Below are 19,778 nucleotides of genomic sequence, written 5' to 3'. Positions count from 1 at the left end.
ATCAGCTTGAATTATAAATGAATATTCAGGCACTTTGGAGTCTTGGGTGAAAATGATGGAAAATTGAGAAATTTCCAGATAAAGGAAACTCGAGTTTCACACTAACCAGTACTTTGGCACTGCCAACAGATTTGTCTTCCTCCTGCTATCCTGAAGAAATGACAACCTTTACCATTAATTGTTATTACTGTGGAAAATAAACAGGCCAGGGTGGGTCCTTCACATGAAACAACTTCTCTAATACTGGAACCACTGTCATTCTCATTTTTAGATCAATTACCATTTTGGTGTTAATAAAATCACCTCATATATTTTAACAAATCCAACTAGGGAGACTGAACACATTCACAGAAACAAAAACCACTGCGGATATTAAAAGCACAGAAACCACACTGAAACCATAAAGGCCCTGGGCAGAAAGTTAATTTGGAGGCTGGGAGAGTAGTAGGAAGAAAGATCATATGCACTACCCACTTCCTATATACTTTGCTACGCATGCACCTAGGGCTCCAGATACTAGTCAAACCTTTGATCCACCCAGGGACAGCTGTTCTTATGCTCTTACTCACAGCTTGTGCCATTCTGTGTATTTCATTTCACATCAATGATAAAAATAGCCTATGCCATGAAAATGGTTGCATCCCGTAACTTTCTCATCTGTTTCTTCATTGGGTTTTCATACTCCAGAACTAAAGCACAAAGGCTGGGCTGGACAGCTGAAGGAAGCATTTAGGGCTCTGACACCACCTACTTCCCTTTGGATTATAAAGTTGCATTAGTATTTCTGCTTGTCACTCTGGCTCTGTCTACATGGGGAGCTTCAGCTCCATAGAAGTTCCTTCAGATGACTCTCATTCCTGTGCAGAAGTCACTATCATCTCCTCTAAAACCTGAGTCCAGCCTCAGAGCTCTGGCATTCCAGAAATACCAAGTCAGTGTACAAGGTCGATGCCCTGGCATTTCACACGCTGCATCTGTGGATGTCAGAAGCAGCCAGGAGTCAAAGGCAATTCTTGGCAAAGCCAGTCCTGAACACCAAGCATATGGAAACAAACCACTCCATCAACACTTACTCCTCCTTTTCCCATCAGCCTTATCTAGTGATAAAACAGTGATAACTGCCCCAAATTCCTAGCTTTCAGAACTTCCCTGATTCCTGTTTGGCCACCTGCTTGCATAGAAAAGGATCCCCATTTCTTTGGCAGGAGGGAGGTAACAGGACTGCAGTGTCCAAAATCAGAACAGGGAAAGCAGTCCTTGTGAACACCTTACCCAGAGAAGGGGAAAACCCTGGCTGGAGAAGAGGGAGGAAGGCTTTACGCAAGTATTTTCTGTCACCGCTTACGCTGTCTGAGTTGGCAGAAGGACAGTATTTGCAAGTACTTTCACTCACTGCCTGTGCTGGTCTCCAGAGGGTGGTTAAAGACTCGTAGCAGCCATCTTGCTCTCATTGGTTTGCCAGTTCACTACATACAGGCAGCAAAGGAAAGCACTTGTTGCTGCATGTCACGCTACCTACATTCATGTTCTGCAGTGGTGGGACAGACTCTACACCTTTTGTCAAAGGAATCATATTGGTACTTTGTATCCCTCTGCTGTCCTCTACTTTTAACAGATGTTAAAAAGAAAAAAAAGACCTTTCAACAATTTATTACAGAAATAAAATGGGTGGGAAATTGGGTGTCAGGACTACTAATGGCTGCTGTCTGGACAGGATTAAGGTGTACAAAAAGGCAAAGTCTAGATGAAAATGCTTTTTGATGTTTAATCCCATGCAAGGATGGAGTTTAAGCTCAACAGCTTAAAGACACGTCCACGTGGCTACCAGAGACCCTAAGATGAAAGGCTCTGCCAACAGCGTATTTATGCTACGGGAGTTAAATGTACATATCAGAAGAGAGACCAGATTGTTAACAAGGGAACTGCTTTCAGGTGACCCCACAGAGCATGTTACCTTTTCTTAATAAGTTCCAGGGCTGAACCTATGAATTCATCCTTCATTTTTTGTAGCTTAGCTCCATAGCTGGATAAGTCTGTGGCTTCTAACAGCAGCGATGAACAGCAAGAGGACTGGGCTTCAGAAGCCAGCGACTGCCCTGCAAGGTGGAGGACATCATTTAATTGTCTTGTCTCTCCTTTCTGCTGCTCATCACTGAAGATCTCCTGCCCAGCTCTGTGTGTTGCTACTGCCTGCAAAGGTGATCGCGGTATAGGGCTAGAGCAAATGGGGACCGGGGATCTATCCAGGCTGGAGATCTGGAAGGTTCTGTCCTTCACCTCAGGACTGCTCATTCTGAAACTATCCCATGTGGCTGGATATGGGGAAAAGCCATCAGAGGTATGGTTTTCATGGAACACATCGTCATCATCCTCCGCTCTGACAGCGGCTTCATTCACAGCTTTGGTCCCCAGAGCTTCTGGACAGACGTGCTTATTGTTCTCCTCCTCCAGGGTCTGGTCTGCAGGCAGACCCTTATTCAAGCACTCTGTTGGCCCACTGCTGCTGGCAGATGAATTTGCCTCCTTACTTCTCATTTGCTTGAATTCCTCAAAGGTGGGTATGTAGAGCCTTCCTTTGCAACGGTCTTTCTTGCTCTGTCCCAATGTGGCTTTGACATCTGTTTCCCCACTATACTGTTCCAGGGTTTCTGCTGTTCTAGATTTGGCCATCTCATGGCTTTCCCCAGCATGCTGAAGGGGCAAATTGGGGGAGCTATTCTGCCTTCGGAGCTGAAGCCTCCTCTGAGCCTCCTGCTTGATGTCTTCTGGACTGATGATCCTGTGTGCAAAACACAGTCTCTGCCTCCCTGTGAGGCCATGCCTGAGAGCAGTGTGTTCCACCAAAACCATGCAGCAGTTGACAGCACAATTTTTGTATTGCCGGCACATCTGGCATTCAAAAAACTCCTGGGTCATCAGGTCAGGCAGGGCCGCCTGTGGGCGCACTGGCTTGCAGGGCTCTGCCACCTTACTGCTGTGCAGCCTCAGCTTCTCCTTCAGCTCTTTTTTGGCATCCCCGTGTAGGGCTTTTTCCTCTGCAGAAGGGAAAAGCCATTGAGGCACTTTGGCAAAGGGAGGGGGGAGCGCATTCTGTGCTGATTGAGATGTCTGTTTAGCATAGAGAGAAAGGTTTCTCGGAGAGTCCGATGTGCTCTGTACTGGGGCCACATCCACACATCCTTCCGTCCACTGACTGGTGCCTCTACAGCGAAAGATGATCTCATTATCCAGGCTCCGGCAGTGAGAATACAGCCCAGAGTCAGCAACGGTTGCCCAGTGAAGGTTCTCCACGCTCCGATACATCCGGTTTTCCACAGGACTGGCCAAAGGTGCCTTGCCTGTGTGGCAGGAGTCTAGAGTGTGGAAGTCCCCAGAAAAAATACGAGTGTCTAGGTTCTTTAGTGGATGCATGCTGCTAACGGAAAAATCCTTTAAGCCATGTTGTGCATAGAGCTGATTATTTTGGCAGCTCAGGATCACCCGGCAGTGTTCCTGTCTCTCATCAACACTGATGTATGTCATAGCAAATGCACATGGAGGCCTTAAGACAGTGGCGTCTAGGGGGAGAGGAGGGAGCTGGGGTGTCGCTTAGATGCCAGTCAATGTCCACAGACCACAGACAGCAAAGTGTGCTGCTGGGTACTCACATAAGAGAGCTCTCACATGGGTTGAGTCGCCATGCGTAGAAGACCTGTGAATGGAAGGAAAGATGAGTTACTGAAGCAGCCTGGTGATGACTTGCAGGATGCAACAGCAGGTCTGCTTCCAGGGAATGCAGAAGCCAAACACCAACAGCTCGGGTAGAAACAGAGCAGCATAACTAAGAGATGAGCTGCAGGGCTGGGGGCAGGGAATCTTTTCCATCTCTAGCCAAGCCAACAGTGGCCTTACACTACCCATCTGAATTTTGGAAAAGTTTATCCTACCTGCCCTCAGCAATTCCCTCACAATAACACTGCTGAACTCCAGTGATGAATACTCAGAAGTGCTTGCTGCCAGCCCACATTACTCACACAGCAGCACTAAGGAGATGGGAGGTTTACAAGAGACAGTGAGGTTCTTTCCCTCAAATGGGGTGCAGACAAGAGTGTGTGGGTTAAGGAGGCTGGGGGTGGGAAAGGATGCCATGACAGTGTGGTGTTCTGGAAGGCTCAAGTAGCAAGGAGGAAGAAAAAGGCTGACTGGTGGTGGTTTTGTCCCTGAGAGTCACACTGCAGTCCCTTAGTGCTCTGATTTACCCTTCACAGGGAAGATGCATATGCTTTCGTGACTGGTAGCCAAGCATTTCCGAGGCCTTTCCAGTGCAGAGACAGAGGCACCTCACAGACTTTCACAAATGCACCTCCTGACCCCTTAGCAACAGACCCAAATGATCACCCCCCATGACAGCTCAACGGAGGCCCAGAAAGAGAAGGTGTGGTTTCCACGGCTGTTCCTGTGATCTTACAATCAGCATTTAAGGCCCAGGGAACCTAAGTGACTAAATCACATGTTCAGAGCAATGCGGAGAATTAAATCCCAAAACTTCAGTTTGGGCCAGCAGGATGTAGGCTAAATGTCTAAGTCATCCTTGGAAGTGGAAGGAGCCTCCTTACACTGAATGGAGAGACTCCAAATTTCTCTTAAGGATTTAGGCCTCCTGGACTTGCCAGCAGTCACAAAGGACATCACTGTCTGCTAGTCCACTCCCTCCCTTGGCAACCAGAGGCAAAGGGAACAAGTGAGTGCCATATGTAAAAGAGAACAAGACTAGGTAGGGGATATGGGGTTAGCCTGAGATTCATAAAGGCAACAAAGAGCTGGGATGGTGGGGCATTGGTCTCTAATAATAAGCCAGGCAAGAACCAACCAGGTTAAATACCCAGGAAGAGGTCTTGGTAAAACAAGACAGGACCATATAAGTTACAGCCCAGACAGTTTGCTTTGTACTGCAGCTGGGTTCTCCACATGCTGCCAACCATTCAGGCAGCACAGCCGCTTTGACCAGGAGAGGAATGAAGAGGCTTGTTACTCCCTGAAGGATAAGACACCTCAGGCATCTAACTGTGTGAGGAACCAACAGACATCTTCCATCTGAGGAGAAGTCTGAGGCAGTGTATTGCCTGGAAGCCAATCTTGGTAACTTGCTGGTAGCTTGATTCACCCCTTGCTTAGAGTGGTTCAAATGCGCATACTTTCCCTGCATTAATGAAATGATCTCTTATCTAATCCCAGAGAGGGAAGGCAGAGCTGCTCCTGTGGATCACTGCTGAATGGAGAACATTATTTCCATCCTTCCTAATTGCTAAACATGAAAATTAAAACTAGCTCTCAAGGTGTGGCTGCTCCCCAAGATGTCACAGGCACTTCTCACCCAGTCTTCTCATGGTGGGGCTGGAGTTCCCCCTTCTTCGCGGCTCTGGAGGAGCCCACAGGTGACAGCAGAGAAACGTGAGGATCAGGACTTTCTGTGATCATAGGTTATAAAATGATCTGTCAAGAAAGAGAGAATGAGATGATGTGAGAGCCAGTCACTGCGTAGGGAACAGGGCTCCTGGTAGTGCCAAAGGGCTCCTGTGAAAAAGTGCTGTTAATGAGAGATGCCATGGCCTGTCAGGTTGGTCTGTGGTCAGGTCACAGCCACGGGACTAAAAGCCACTGTGTACTTTCTGCACTCTGCTTTCAGACCAAGTAGAAAGAGAAAACAACCCTTGCTGTAGCGAGAGCTTGGTTTGCGTGTGTGCTTGTGAGAGCGAGGGAGCCGGAGAAGAAAGCACATAGGCAAGGGGAGAAGCAGTCATGAGAAGAGCAAGGAAGCAGAGGCACAGAAACGATGGCGTGGGATCTGTCTGTGGCTGCTCCCTTCACCAACAGACGGGGCAGCACTGAAAATACAACTGACTTGTGTCCTCATGGTCTCTCTTCAGGTGGAAGTTCACTGCTGGGGCCTGTAGTGCTGACCCCTCTTTGGGCTGCAGGACAGCTGCAGTGACACCAGGCATGGGCAGCCACAGGCCCTGCCTGCTCAGGTGCGTGGCACAGAGCAGGCGGGGGGGGTTCCGTCCCCCCGTTACACAGGGGAATGCCTCAAACCCACCAGCAGGACAGGGTACCCCTTTGCCCTGCAGGAGAGCAGAGGCTGCTTTTCCCAGCGGGCGTGGAAGGTGCCAGTGCTCACGAGCACCTCCAGGCAGCGGGGACCTGCTGCCGCTTTGCCAGGGCAGGATTTTCCAGATCTGTGTGAGGCGGCGAAAGTTGCTTTCAGGGAAGGAGCAGCTGGGAGAAACCTCCTGCGGGCAGAGTGGGGCAGGCTGAGAGTGAAGGACAGAGAGGGGCAGCCAGAGGCAGGTTTGCAGAGTGGAGGACCCAGAGAAGACAGAGAACAGCCAGAGCCAGCTGTGAGAGATGGCAGGAGACAGAGACTTTCCAGAGGAGGCTGTGCAGAGTTTGCTGACATGTACAAGCACCAAAAATTACTGGATTAAGTGGAGGAGGAGGGGAATTTTGTTTCCAAATAATTTATTTTAATATTTGTCACCCATCAGAGCTGAGTTTTCTTTCTCTAAAAAGTGACTTTTTGCTCTAAGACAACACTTCAGACACAGGAAGTCCCTTTGGTGCTTTAGGAGAGCTCAGAGCAAAGGTGCACGTGGATGTAGCTCACAGGTGGGCGTGCAAGGGGTTCGGTGCCCTGGCTGGCGCGAGAAGGAGCCTCAGAAATCTGTGAGCTCTGTTTCACCTCATGCCTGCAAGGCAGCTATGGAGATCTCGTAACAGCCAGTTTGGACAGGAGCACCTTTCTTCCCTGTCACTCCATCCTTGAGAGGACCATCTCTTTCCTGCTGAACTCTTCTAATCTTCCCCATTCCCCCCATGTCGCTACCCTGAGGGCTGTGCACAGCATGTAACATAGCTAACCTTAATTTCACTGATCACCCAGGCCAACTGCTGCCCGAGCCATGACCTGTGAAGGGGGACCGGCTGTGCTGAGGCACAGCTGCTTCCCCCGCTGCCCAGGGATGCTTGGAGCAGGAAGGAAGCAGAGGTCTCTCTAAAACACCAGGTAATTCTGACCTGGCCTCAAGAAACACTGAGCCCTTCTCCCTCCTCCTCCTGTTCTTGTGCTCTGTTCCTCACAGCACACAGCAACAGCATCACAGTTTCAGCTCAGATGCCTGCGTTTGTCAAGTCAGTGACGCTGCTATAATACAAAGCATGTGTCTACACACTTAGTTCTAATGTAACATGACCACAAGCATGTTCTAGGCACTCTGCTGGAGGAGAGCACGAGATGGAGACAGAAAAAAGCCATCTGTGTTAATATTCTCATGGTTGATATGCTAAAGATGATCTTTCAGCACATCCTTGCAGGCTCACTGTACATACAGAATATTTAGCTGCAGTCTTACATGGTCACCACCGAAGAGACACTGGGAACTACAGCAACATGAAAGAGTTTGTCCTCCCACCATCTCAGAGCATCTACAGTCTACAGCTACAGCAGGTGGTCCCAGGTATGGAAACTAGCAAATGCCAGAAGTGTGAGGCAATGGAGAGAAGTAAATGCTGATCTCTCACATAGTGACCCAACTCAGGGTCCTAACTCACCCTCTCCTAAAGGTACCTAGCAGTCCTAACGCACCTTGTGTTCTCTTCCAGTTAAACCAAGCAGTGACTTGCCAGTTCTTTGTGGCTCCCTGGCGTATGTGAGCACTGTGGGTTGATGCTGCACTCCTTCGTTTACCCACCTGGGTACTTCCAGGCAGTCCTGCCCACACTTTCCCAAAGCTAGGGCTTTATTCTAGTCCAGCAACCCTCCAGGCTAATGCTGACTTATTCCAGGCCAAATATCAAAAAGGAGCTTAGTGTTGGCCCTCCCTGTGGGAATGGCACATCATTGCTCTTTGATCATGTTGTCTGTGCAACATTCGCCTGTTCCCTGGCTCAGGGACTGAAAAGCTCCTGGTGGTTATGAGCCTCACGCCTTAAGTGAGCATAAGACTAAAGGCATCGTATGCTCAGCTTATTTTCTACCATGTGATTCTGTTTAATCAATTTCTCCTCCACTACTCTGATAAGTGCTTGCTTGGAGACTTGCCACTAACCTTCATTTTCCTGCAAAATCCCCCCAAAGAACTTATTTCTTAAGGATTAAAGCTTGAAGGATAAATTATTCCTTCCCATACACATAAGAACCATTCTGCCTGGCTGACCTTCCCAGCAAAGCACCAGACAAAGTGTCAGAAGGATGAAGCAGGCAGGGACAGGATAAGTTGTTCAGTGTTGGGGAAAAGCACTGTGGAGAGGACCAGTCATGTCCAAGGACTCCGGGGACATCAGGACAGGGGACCACAGGGCCTCACAAGGCCTCAGGAAAAGAGGCCACCAAATCTGGCAGGGCTGAGTGGGTTTGCCAGTGCTGCTTCACAGAGTTCACTGCAGCAAGATTTGCTCGATAGACCTGTCAAATGGGGAAAGTTGTTCCATGAGATGGTGGAGAGCAGCTTGCTATTGTCTGGCCTCTCCTGCCTTGATCAGAGAGATCAAGTGAGTCTGGTACATTTTCCACTCTCCACATTTACAACATCTCAGTCACAAGTAAATTAACTTCTGAGTCATGGCCATCACACCAAACTGCTGTTTCCAGGGGAGGGGAATAACCAGAGTCACCTTACTCCATCTTGAAATAAGAGATTAAACTAACTTCAGGTCTTATTCTAATTTCTCTGCATTCGGTTTTGCAAATTGCACCACTGAACAGAGGCTGGTTTATTCTGGAGTACAGTCTCCCTTTTATTTCTGAGATCTAACTAGTTAGAGGCATGCGAAAGGCACATTTCAAATAGCTGTACAAAGGATTTTAGCAAGCTATGATACTGCTGTGAGTTTTTTGCTATCTGATACAGCAAACCTCATGGACACAGCATGATCTGTCTACTGCCGTGTCATGCACATCATTTCAGCAGCTTAGCAGAACAACAGCAATCTCAAGGGAAAGAATGCCAGATACATCTATTTTTTCCAAGTTAAAGGTTAACAAGAAAAATAAAGGTGCCTTGGCTGTATTTGCTTTCTTAGCTGTTCACTTAACCTGAGCTGTGCTGCAGGAACTAGTTGACGCAGTAGGATGATTAGGTGACTGCACTTATATTTCTTGGGTTTTTTTGTCTGTTCTAGCAGCTGAAACAGGAACAGGGCTTATATAGTGTCTGTTATTTGCAGCAGGAGAGGTACAGCCACAGTAGTTGTCTAAACCAGTACAATTTCCTGCGTTTCTTCTCCTTCCTAGGGTAAACAGCTGAGCATAACTTTCCTTGAGTTTACTGTATTATCACTGCTTTCATTGTCTGCTCCATGGCACAAATCAGGAATGCTAACAAGAGGAACAACTGCCATCTTAGTTTCAAAACCAGGTAATATAGAGAAAACCATAACCTCTATAGTCTGCTCACTGTATTTATAGTCCTCGTGTTCTCAGGTTAATCATAAGCATGGACCATGTCGTCTCAGAGACGGCTTGGTGTGGGGAACAAAGTCTTTCTTGAAGATCCAGTGCAGCCCAGGGTCTAGGAGGTTGCTGAGAGCACAGGCAATAGCATTAAATTTATGCTGTGCAATAAGCTGCTTGCCTTGTCACATGATATTGTCTAACCATTTTCCTCCATTCACATCTCTTCTCCTCATTCTTTTCTGTTGTTTTTTTTTTCCTGCTTCCCCAACTCTTCCTCCATCCCACTGCATTCAACACAAGTTTACACAGCCCATCTGTAGCTGCTGCTTAACAGATACCACTTCTGAAGCATCACCACCTATTACCATTGCCTCCAGAAAAAGAACTGGTCTTGGCCATGGTTAGGGCTGGCTGATCAGAGCAGCCCAAAGGTACACACGTGCCAGCCAGATGTGCCAGAGAAGAATCTGTCCACATTATCTGTTGATCATCATGGGAACATCCTGCTATGGTACACACAGTTCCAGCAGGAAGAGCGTAGGAATCACCATAACTTCACGTGAACTTCTTTTTTGGTCAGATTGGCTCCTAAATAGTCTCAAGGAAGTGCAAAAGCTAATCTCAAAATTTTATGGAATCACTTGAAGGTCTTAAGCATTCTTGGCTCCCTTTCTGTGGGGTTTTTAAGCTGTTTGGGAGCTTTGCTTTATTGACATGAGAGGTTTCACCTGAGAAGCCCTACTGTTCCACACATCTGTGCACTTGGCAGCAGTGCCTTTGATGATTTTTTCTGGCTGCTGTCTAAGTCTGAGCAGTCTCCTTGTGTCACAGCACGGGCTTCTCCTTGTGTTCCTCCTTCAGAAAGGCTGTGATGACATGATACTTCCAGCCTAAAGGCAGGCATTCCAGAGCACTGATTTCAGGCAGCATACTTTCAAGGTGACCTGCATTCCCTCTTGATTCCTTGCTTTGGGAAAAGTTACCCAATTTGTTTCACCAATGCACCACTCAATCTCTTGGACAATATTGCTCCAACAGTCCTGCTGACAATGCATCAGAGGGAATGGAGCTTGAGAGGATTAGCATTCACCTTGCAGCAAAGGAAGGCTGAGTATGTTAGTTACTGTAACAAATGCTCCTGGAGACACTTGTGTGACACCCCCATCATGTGTCCCAACTGGAGCTGCTTGGCAGCATTGGCTGTGAAGCGCCCCAGGAGATGACATCATCCATCATCTAACAAGCTTTCAGTGAGTCAACACCCTGGTTGGCCACAAAGCTCCTTTGGATGACTCCTTCTCAGGAGGAAGAAAGTCCTGTTTGCAATGAAGTCCTCTCCTAGGACTGATCACCCACAGCACCTATGAACCTGCAGGGTGCATCTGACTGATAGATCCTACACTTCTCTGTAACACCATGAGCCACTCTGCTTCCCTCTTACAGCTAGAGAAAGAGCCCAGGGGGGTTATAACCACGCAGAGCCAGTGCTTAGGCTTGAGTTAGCTGATGTTCAGGACCCAGGTGGTTTCCCCTATCCCGTGCGCACACCATAAACCAAGCGTTCCCATGCCTTTGGGTCATGCAGAGCAGATCTTGCCCACCACCCACCTCGGTCCTGGCATACACACACAGCAAGCACCATCAGCCTTGTGAGGAACAGACATGACCTGAGCACAGCCTCCAAGCCTGCTCCATACCTGGCTCCAAGCTCCCTGGCTCAGACACATGCAGTTCTCAGAAGCAAACCTGAGCCAGGAAAACCTATCCAGCCACCCATGAGATCTGGGATGTACAAAGCCACATCGTGAGCCTACTTTACAGCCTGGCACTTCCACTCCTCCTCCAAATTCCTACTCTGCATAGATATAACATTAGCACCAACTGCAGAAAACGGTCGCAATATGGCTACAAGTGAATTTATTATTCCTCAGAGGCAGGACAGGAAAGGTCAAGGCTGCCACTTGAAGCTCAGCCCCAGCAACGGGTCCAACATTAATTATAACTTCCCAGTGCCAGCCCCAGACTGCTCCTCTGGCTTCCAGCTGACAGAGGCTCACCCCTAGCACAACCCCACCTATGCTCGGTCGATTGCTAGACATGCCTTTGTGAGCCAGGCCAGGACTGCCAGCCTAGAGGCCTGCTCCAGCAGTGATCAGCGGCAGATAATTTTGGAAAGAGCAGACACAGATAGATACAGCACGTCTGCAGCAGGTAGCTGATGAGGTGGGGAACTACATCTCAGATCATCTAAAACCGTCTTGATCCTCTGCATGTGTTTTATGAAGGCAGAGGGGACAGTGCAAAAAAATCAGGGCCCATGTTGGGTTAGGTGAACATGAGAACCGAGAGAAGTAAATCAAGGCAGTAGCAGGAAAGAGCTGGCCTCTCCCTTCCCCTTGCCCCATGTGATGAGGATCAACAGAGCCTTCACGTAGGCACACAGCTGAATGTTTTCTTCCAGCATGCACTGAAGACTGGCTTTTCAACTCACAGTTTTCACTCACTCTCTGGCAAACTAGAGGTAAAAAGACAAGTCACACTAAATGAAAAAAAAAATCAAGCTTCTTTTAACATCATCATTTAACGTATGATTTAATCTCATGATGTGCAGGGCCAGAGTCACAGCTCTGGATTTTTTCAAGGTGGAAATACTCCTGGCTAGACTAGTAATACATGACCAACAGGGAACACAGAAACACCGCTCTTCCCCTGTCCTATTACATTGCCTCCACCTGTCCCAGGAAGACAACAGAAAACCAATCCTATACAGTTGGATCCATCAGGGTTACTGAAAGGATTCCTAATTCCTTGTTCTAACATTGCCGCAAGAGTCCCAGCCCAATCCTTAAAATGCATAGGGCAGAGGAAAGAAATCACACATTAATTCTAAGAATAAGGTGTACATCAAAAGTTTCTGCTTCTTTCCTTTTACCAGGAAGATGTATTTTGCAGCACAGCCATAAACCTCAAACTTTGAGTGCACTAGTGGCCTACTGCATTGGTCTTTCCAAAAAGGCAATATGAACCCTGACTCTCATCTCACTAGTGGAGGAAAAAAAGAAAACCAACCTAACTCCATTCATCTCAGTTCATTAACTTTGCATTGGGGCCTAGTCCAGCACCCCCCAAAGCCGATGGAAGGTGGAGGAGCAGAGTCCTTCTAAGCCTGCAACACACACCTCATCGGTCAGCTCAGAGAGAGTCCTGGGGGAGGAAGGAGGTGTTCGGGAGGGTGAGGGAGATGGATGATCTCATCCTACGCCTTGTTTGGTCACATCCCAAAGCAGTCAGGCACTTTGGCATATTTATTGCTGGCCAAGGCAGGTTCGGCATGAAGAAATCTGGATGGCAATAGTGTCAGCAGTCCCTGGCCGGAGTGTGGATGGCCACAGGCAGTCACACTTCCCATTCCGCCGAGTGTGGAGGTACTTAGCAATGCTGCTACAGAAAATCTGGGAGGACTGTACCTGTCAGCTGTCTCAGTTAAGGGGTTTGTCTTCAGAAGGTCCAGCGCTGCATGTTGCCTGCTACCAGGCAGTTAGAGTCCTGGCAGGGAACTGGTGCATCTGGCCAGGCTCTGCATCTGCATCAGCCCCAGGGAACATCACAAGCTTTTCCCTACCTACCTAGGAGAATTTCTTTTCTTCTTTTTTGCACATTTTCAACTCCTCAATCCCCAACTCCTCCCACGTGCCTTTCTAAACAATCCCCTCCCTTTCAGATGCTGATGCTTTTCAGCTGATTAGACTGTGGGCCATACCATAAGCTGGGTGTAAATCAGTATAGCCTGTCAATGCTAATTTACACCCGCTGAGAATTTCCCTTCCTTCACCATTTAGCAGAATTATATGACATGTCTTTTATCTCTTTTCACAGTTTAGCCTGCCGTTCCCCCTTCCTGGCCCCCGAGCCTCCTGCTTTGCTCTGAACTCCCTGTAGGTTTGCAGGATAAGTTGCTTATTTGCAATGTAAAGTGTGTCTCAGTGCCACAGCCCCGTGCAAACAAACCCAAGAGAGGCACATTTATCCTTACTTGTGCAGCAAATCCAGCCCCATCTTTTCCTGGCAGCAGTTCCCTACAGCACACAGTGCACATAACTTGCTAAGGGAAGAAATGTGTCCCTTATTGGCATCACGCAATGCAGGACCTCTCTGGGGAGATGTAGGGGAGGGAGAACGAGAGGAATGATGCCACAGAGACCCTGAGCTCTCGCCTTTCTCCTTTAAGCTGATGGTGATGGCTCGCCACCCAGCTCAGCGCCGTGCAGACTCTGACTGTCAATAGGCAGGATACCATTAATGACTTCTTGTTGCTACGGTGATATTGATGGATAGTCCCTGGGGTTGGTGGGAATTCAGGGAGAGCTAGCAAACAACAACAACAACAAAAAAGTGGGTCAAAAAAATCCCCAGGAAAATGTGAGTTTGCCTACAAATGGGCAGTTGTGTGACATCCTAGACGAATTCAGTGGCACTTCACACTTCCTGACTCATCCTCCCTCTTACAAGAACAACATGGTGTTCTTCAGAGCCAGTGCAAACACTCCTGCTCGCAGCAGGGCTCTGGCGCATAGACGCACTGCTGCAAGCGGATTTCATTACCAGGCGTTATTTTTGCAGCTTCACCCTGGCAATTCATTTCACATACAGAATAAAAATCTTGGCTCCAGTGAAATCACTTGGACCTGTGCCAGTGGGCAGAGAGCCAGGATTTTCCCCAGCTCTCAGGATGCCTTATCACAAGTGACAATTTCATTCAGCTGCCTCGATAGCCATTGGGAACCCCCTGCCTCTTCAGAGCTGTTTCAAGCGTGGAAAAGCTGCTGTTGCACAGAGTTTTTTGCTCTGTTTTCCTGAGATCAGCGCTGTGCACTCTCCAAAGGTAGTGTCGTAGGCTTTCTCACAGCTTCCTGCTCTGCAATATGCAATTTAGAGTAATCTTTTACCCTTCATCTTAGCTGAGTAATGACCGCTGGCAAGGACAGGCTGTGCTCCAGTCACAATTGGGCCCTCTCACCTTGCACAAGTATTCTAGGGATTTGGGGCACAGGAACCGTCTTCCTAAAATACCAGTTCTCTCTTTGGCCTTGCTTTCTCTGGGAAAAACATTCCTAATTCACGCTGCTGACATATTAGTGAAGAAGTGATAAAGTTCCAGTGGAACTCCCTCTTCCTCTGCACATGCCATTTATCTAAGCCCACCAAGCGGTGTACAAACTGCAAGAAGCCTTGTTTTGGGAGGGATTTTAGTATGATTAGTAAATTTCAGAGTATGCTTTTTGTCCTTGCAAAGACTCTTATCTTTTCTGCTGTGTTTTACATCTAGGACTTGCCCTACACACATACAAACTTACTAGAGAACTTTTTACTCCAAAGAGTGGTACCACTCCAGGCATGTACCACTTCATCACCTGATGGGCACTCTTACTCCAGAAAGTTGTTATTGGTTTGGATCTGTTATTACAGAATAAGTATATCCACAGGGGAACAGTGTCTATAGGCAGTATTATTATGCAGACAGTTTTGCCAGTAAATGCCCCGGTGCAGATCAGAACCAACTGATGTATCAGCTTTTCCATCTACTTTTGTGTTCAGATCCTTCGCCTTCATGTGAACTCAGGAATGGGAGACAAAATTACCCTGCCCCTCTCTTTTGCATCTTTTGATAAATGTAGTTTTAATGGACTATGGAGTCTGAAAGCACTTTACATCAGGAACAGATCCCAAGAGTAAAATTCAGTTAGTTTCTCCTACATTACACGTAGCTGTTCATCAAATTTATTGGGCAAGGTTCCTAAGCACATGGAGGCCAGACCAGCACTGACAGAGGCTCTCTCTCGTAAAGCAACCCTTTGATCAGACTGTCAGCATCATTTACTTCCTTGTGTTTCATATTCTTGAATGCTCCAGTATGTTATTTTTCCCCGTTGACTATCAGAGGCAAAGGCTGCTCTTTCAAGTTGGATTTGTACCTCTTCCCTTCCTCTCCATTTCAATTAGCTGTGGAAATGATTTTTTTTTTTTTTTTTTGCCTAGCTCCTTTTGCCTGCCTGTCTGTATTAGAAGCTTTAGGCACACCAATGGCTGGAGAAGACTCCAGTTGGTGCCCTCCCTGTAGGAAAGGCTGTGGCTTGCAATTAACAAGCTTGATTGCTCTGCTTGACCTGCTGCTGGCCAGGGCAGAGAGTGCAGAACCAGCTGCAGCATCCAGCCTTTCCCCCAGCTAGGAGCGAGGGGATGTGGGGGCTGTGAGTGCTATGGGTGGAAGAAAGGAGGTATCACCACAAACAGGTGGGCCCAGACAGGGGCAGGAGCTGGTTTATTGCACTGGGAGACAGAGAAGGCTATAGGAACATAACAGCTTCTTGAAATTGGATCTCTGCCTGTGGGGAATTGTTGTTCTACAGCGTATGCTGCTATTATTTTTCTGCTAACGACTCTGTGACTGCAGAGACATGGCAGCTGGTGAACTGCCCAGAGCAGCTCAGGGCTGAGCAGAAGTGGCCAGTTTGGACTGGGCAGGAGCTCTGGGTTCCTCCTCTTGGACACACCAGGGTAAATGCCTTTAGGCACAAATCCCAGCACACTGGGAAGAGCACATACTCCAGAGGGCAACTTTCCAAGTGTGGTGTGTTCTAAACAGCTGGTCACCAAAGGTTTCTCACAGTAGATCACTTATATCAAGATATTTAACTTAAAATGGTATCAGATGCATTCAAGATAGGAGAATGTCTCTGGGCTGTCTTTGACCCCAGCTGGGCGTTAACTCCCAGGTGACCCCACAGGAATGGGATTTGGAGAGACCAGACTGGAGGCAATACAGATCCATGGGATTCCTCACCACACCCAAACCTGGCCTCACCTGCCTCCACACGCATCACGTCATGTGTGGTTTACTGGCAATGTTTTTAAAGTCACCATTAAGAAACAAATTCTAAGACTGATTAATACCAACGCATATGCTCTTGGGTTGCTCCTAACCACATCTATATATTTTAACAATATTGCCAAGGGACTCTTTCTTTTTGGTGCTCCACCAGTTCCTACTCTATAGTGAAAGGTGATGGAGGAGTATGCAGGATATACCCCTTTGTTTAGAGCCAGCTGTAAAAAAATGGTTTTTTGCTCAAATGCACTGGATACTTTGTGCAAGTAAGCTGCATCTTCCTGCAGTGCAGATTAGCCATTGCACATGTCAGATTATGAAGAAAAGTAAGAATAAATGCAGCAGTTCTGCAGCTCTTTCTAAGTGATAAGGGAGAAGAGAAGGACAATAACCAGATCCCTTCTCCCTCTGCTGTGGATCTCAGATATTAGCTACATCACATAGTCCCCATGACGGTAAGTGTGAAGAAGACCCACCCTGGATCCAGAGTCAAAAGATACCCCACACCCCTTCCTAGGCCCCTAACTTGCTGCAGGATCTGAAGCTGGCTGCTCGCAACCACCTCTGGGCTCTGTATTTCCCTCACAATCAGAGTTAGGTATTATTACTTTCATTCCATTCTGCAAAACATTCCAAGTGTCTCATGAAGGTTGCTACATTCTTGTTAACGTTTAATTTTTTTGTAACTGGGAAAAAATAAGACACAGATCATAGCAGCTGAGGAGAGTCCTTGCATGCACATTTATATTACCAAGGCAGTGCTAAGAGCTGAACCAAGAGCATCACAGCTGAGCTGCAGGCAAACAACCGGCTTTCTTCCAGTAACTTGGCTCCTGCACAGCACTGAAAGATGCAGCCTTTGTGGTTGTCTCAAAGTACCCACACCTACCCAAAGCTCAACACTCTACAGCAAGGAGAAACAAAACCACTCGATAGATACAACTTGGTAATATCAATCAAAAGAGAGGAAATATTGTCTATGCAGACACCCAATCACTCATGGGAAAGAGATAGGAATCCTTCATAAATACCTTTTTTAAGGAGTACTCTGAGAAGATACAGTAGGGATGCTGCAGCCAATGTGACGGTAAGAGTCTCATGCAACACAGCATCTCAGTAAAGGATTTAACCTCAACTTCATGAATACTGCCCATCAACAATTCCTGCATGTAGCTATAACACCTCAGAAAATTTAATCACCACTTAAGAAATGGAAGACAAAATGAGCTACGTGACCTTTCCCACCCCAGATCCTGTAGGTCAGCATTATTTAAGACAACTGGGAGCCTGAAAAGCTAAACATTAGTGTTAGCAGATGAACAGATGGATGGATCGCTGCCAGCATAATCCATTTTCCCACTTGCCTCCATAGGACTGGGCGACATTCAAAACTAACTACTTCCCTATGCAAAGAGAAATGCACGCAATGCAATGAGCAGGCTTTGAAATGGACTCATCAGCTGGCAGGACCAGTGGCAAAATGCTTTATGGCTGCTATTTAATGTTGCAGGCGAGGCTGTAAACAAGAGACATCAGGCTGTGACAGAAGCGGGGAATGTAGTGACCGCAGTAGATCCGCTGTAAGCCAACCCCTGAGCAAGGATGCTGTCATTTTTCCTTTGCGTACAAATGCTCTAAATCTAATTAACCTTTTAATCAGAGCAGATAAAATTATGGTATTATCAAAGGGGATGCTCTATCCACAGTTTCATGAAAAATTTCCATCTCTGCTCAACTTGGATTTTTTTTTTCTGCTTGGGGCTCTACGAGTAAATCCCCCAAACACTGAAAAACAGAAAAGAGTAAAGTCCATTTCATAGGAGATTTCTTAACACGGCCTGTTACTGTGCAGACATCAGCTCGCCCAGAGGTTGCCAGGTGGGACTCAGTCCAGAGCCTTCAGACACAGCTCAAATACCTGTTGCCTGAGCACAGAGAACGCTCCTGCTCCCTGACCGGGGCAGGCACAACAGGAGCTGTGACGCGCTGCACCAGAATGAATCACGTTACCTCCCTGACAGAGAGGGCACTGAAGCCCGCAGACTCCCACATATCCCAGGACTTTCTGATGCTCAGCAAGGCTGCAAAGCTAAAAGAATTTCCTTCATCTACTAGCTATAGCAGACTGTTCTGACAGCTATTAGACTACAATATGACTTTCCTAAACTGACACGAATAACTCTAACACGTACATTTGTACCCATAGTGTCCCAAAGGACAGAGACCTCTGTCTGACTGGTTTACAATATCACCCAGATCAGACTGTATGTTGTGGGGTTTTTTTATAGTGGATGAAGTCTTCAGGATTTTCTACATCTGCTGGCAAACATCAGTACTGTTGACAAAGTCAGCCAGTGCAGCCCAATGCGGAAATAACCCCAATCAAGATCCAAACCTGGGACTCCAGCTCAATGAAGCTTCCTGACTAGCCCACTGTAGCATCTGGCTTCACTGAACTTGCCTGTGTAATCTGAACCAAAAAAGCACTCATTTCCATTTACTATGGCCCATATGTCACCTCTAAGTATACTTACATATTAGCATTTATGCAATGTTAGTACAAAATCCATATGGCTGCTTTCAGCAAGCAGCAACAGCAAGAAGGGGAAGTTGCAAAGAGGGTCTGGAGATGGAGCTTGTGAAGATTTCTTTCTAAGCACCATATAACATTTGTTGCAGATGGACAGTGATGGAAGAGTTGTTACAACCTGCTCCAGATGGGCCATGTTTTCTTTTTTGCGTGAAGCTAAAATGGATTTCTTTTTATGAAGTGTCTACTAGTGATCCCACTGGAACACAAGCTGGGATGCAGAGCAGATCCAGGCCTAGGCTGAGGAGTGCCAGAGCCCCTAGTACAACAGCCTTGACCAATTACCTTGACCAGCCTCATCTGGGACCTTCACCCTTGCTCCTGCCACCCATTGGCCTGGGAGCTGCATGTACGTCCTTGCCCTGGTCCTTGCCTGAGCTAGGCTGTATGTATGCTGATTGTGGCCTGGCCAACTTGACTTCTTGGGTGACATCAGAGCTGTGTGGGGACTATGGCTTTCTCTGGTGCTGGCTGGACTGTTGGCTGAACCAAGATACAGTCACGGGGCCAACTCTGCTCTTCCCGTTTGGGTGCAGTGGGACTGTACCCCTTGTTCAAGGTTGCTGTCTCAACCTGCCCTGCTGCCTGGCTTCCACCTCACCTTCCTGTCCAGAGACGTCCACCCTTACTTGCTCCCACACAAGGAGTTTTCCGAGCCCTTGGGTTTGGCGAGTATTACTTCCCAGATTAAACAGAAGAAAGAATTGTTCACATGGAACAAGAGAGTAGAAAATCAAGAGTTTTCAAATGTCCCATGCAGAAACCGCTGCCAGGAGGCCTTCCAGGATGTAGGAGCAAAGCAACTCAAGCCTTCCACAAGTGGCCTTCTGACTTCTGAATGGCAAACCACCCAAATGAGAGCCTTTGAATGC

The 19,778-nt window shown here is 47.5% G+C and overlaps 1 protein-coding gene across 1 annotated transcript in view; it reads right to left on the bottom strand.

The window, feature by feature from the left end:
- Positions 1–19,778, bottom strand: part of LOC142083844 (uncharacterized) — a 49,110-nt gene that overhangs the window by 10,582 nt on the left and 18,750 nt on the right. Inside the window, exons 4-6 of the mRNA XM_075153890.1 lie at positions 6,077–6,269; positions 3,664–3,691; positions 1,955–3,557 (exon numbers count right to left, since the gene is read on the bottom strand). Of these exons, the coding sequence (XP_075009991.1) occupies positions 1,955–3,557; positions 3,664–3,691; positions 6,077–6,269 (1,824 nt within the window). The remainder of the gene's footprint in view (positions 1–1,954; positions 3,558–3,663; positions 3,692–6,076; positions 6,270–19,778) is intronic.

The sequence above is a fragment of the Calonectris borealis genome, chromosome 6 (assembly GCF_964195595.1).
Source record: "Calonectris borealis chromosome 6, bCalBor7.hap1.2, whole genome shotgun sequence".
In the NCBI taxonomy this organism is placed as follows: domain Eukaryota; kingdom Metazoa; phylum Chordata; class Aves; order Procellariiformes; family Procellariidae; genus Calonectris; species Calonectris borealis.
The sequence above is the reverse complement of the archived record's forward strand: the minus strand, read 5'-3'. Positions and strand labels throughout refer to the sequence as shown.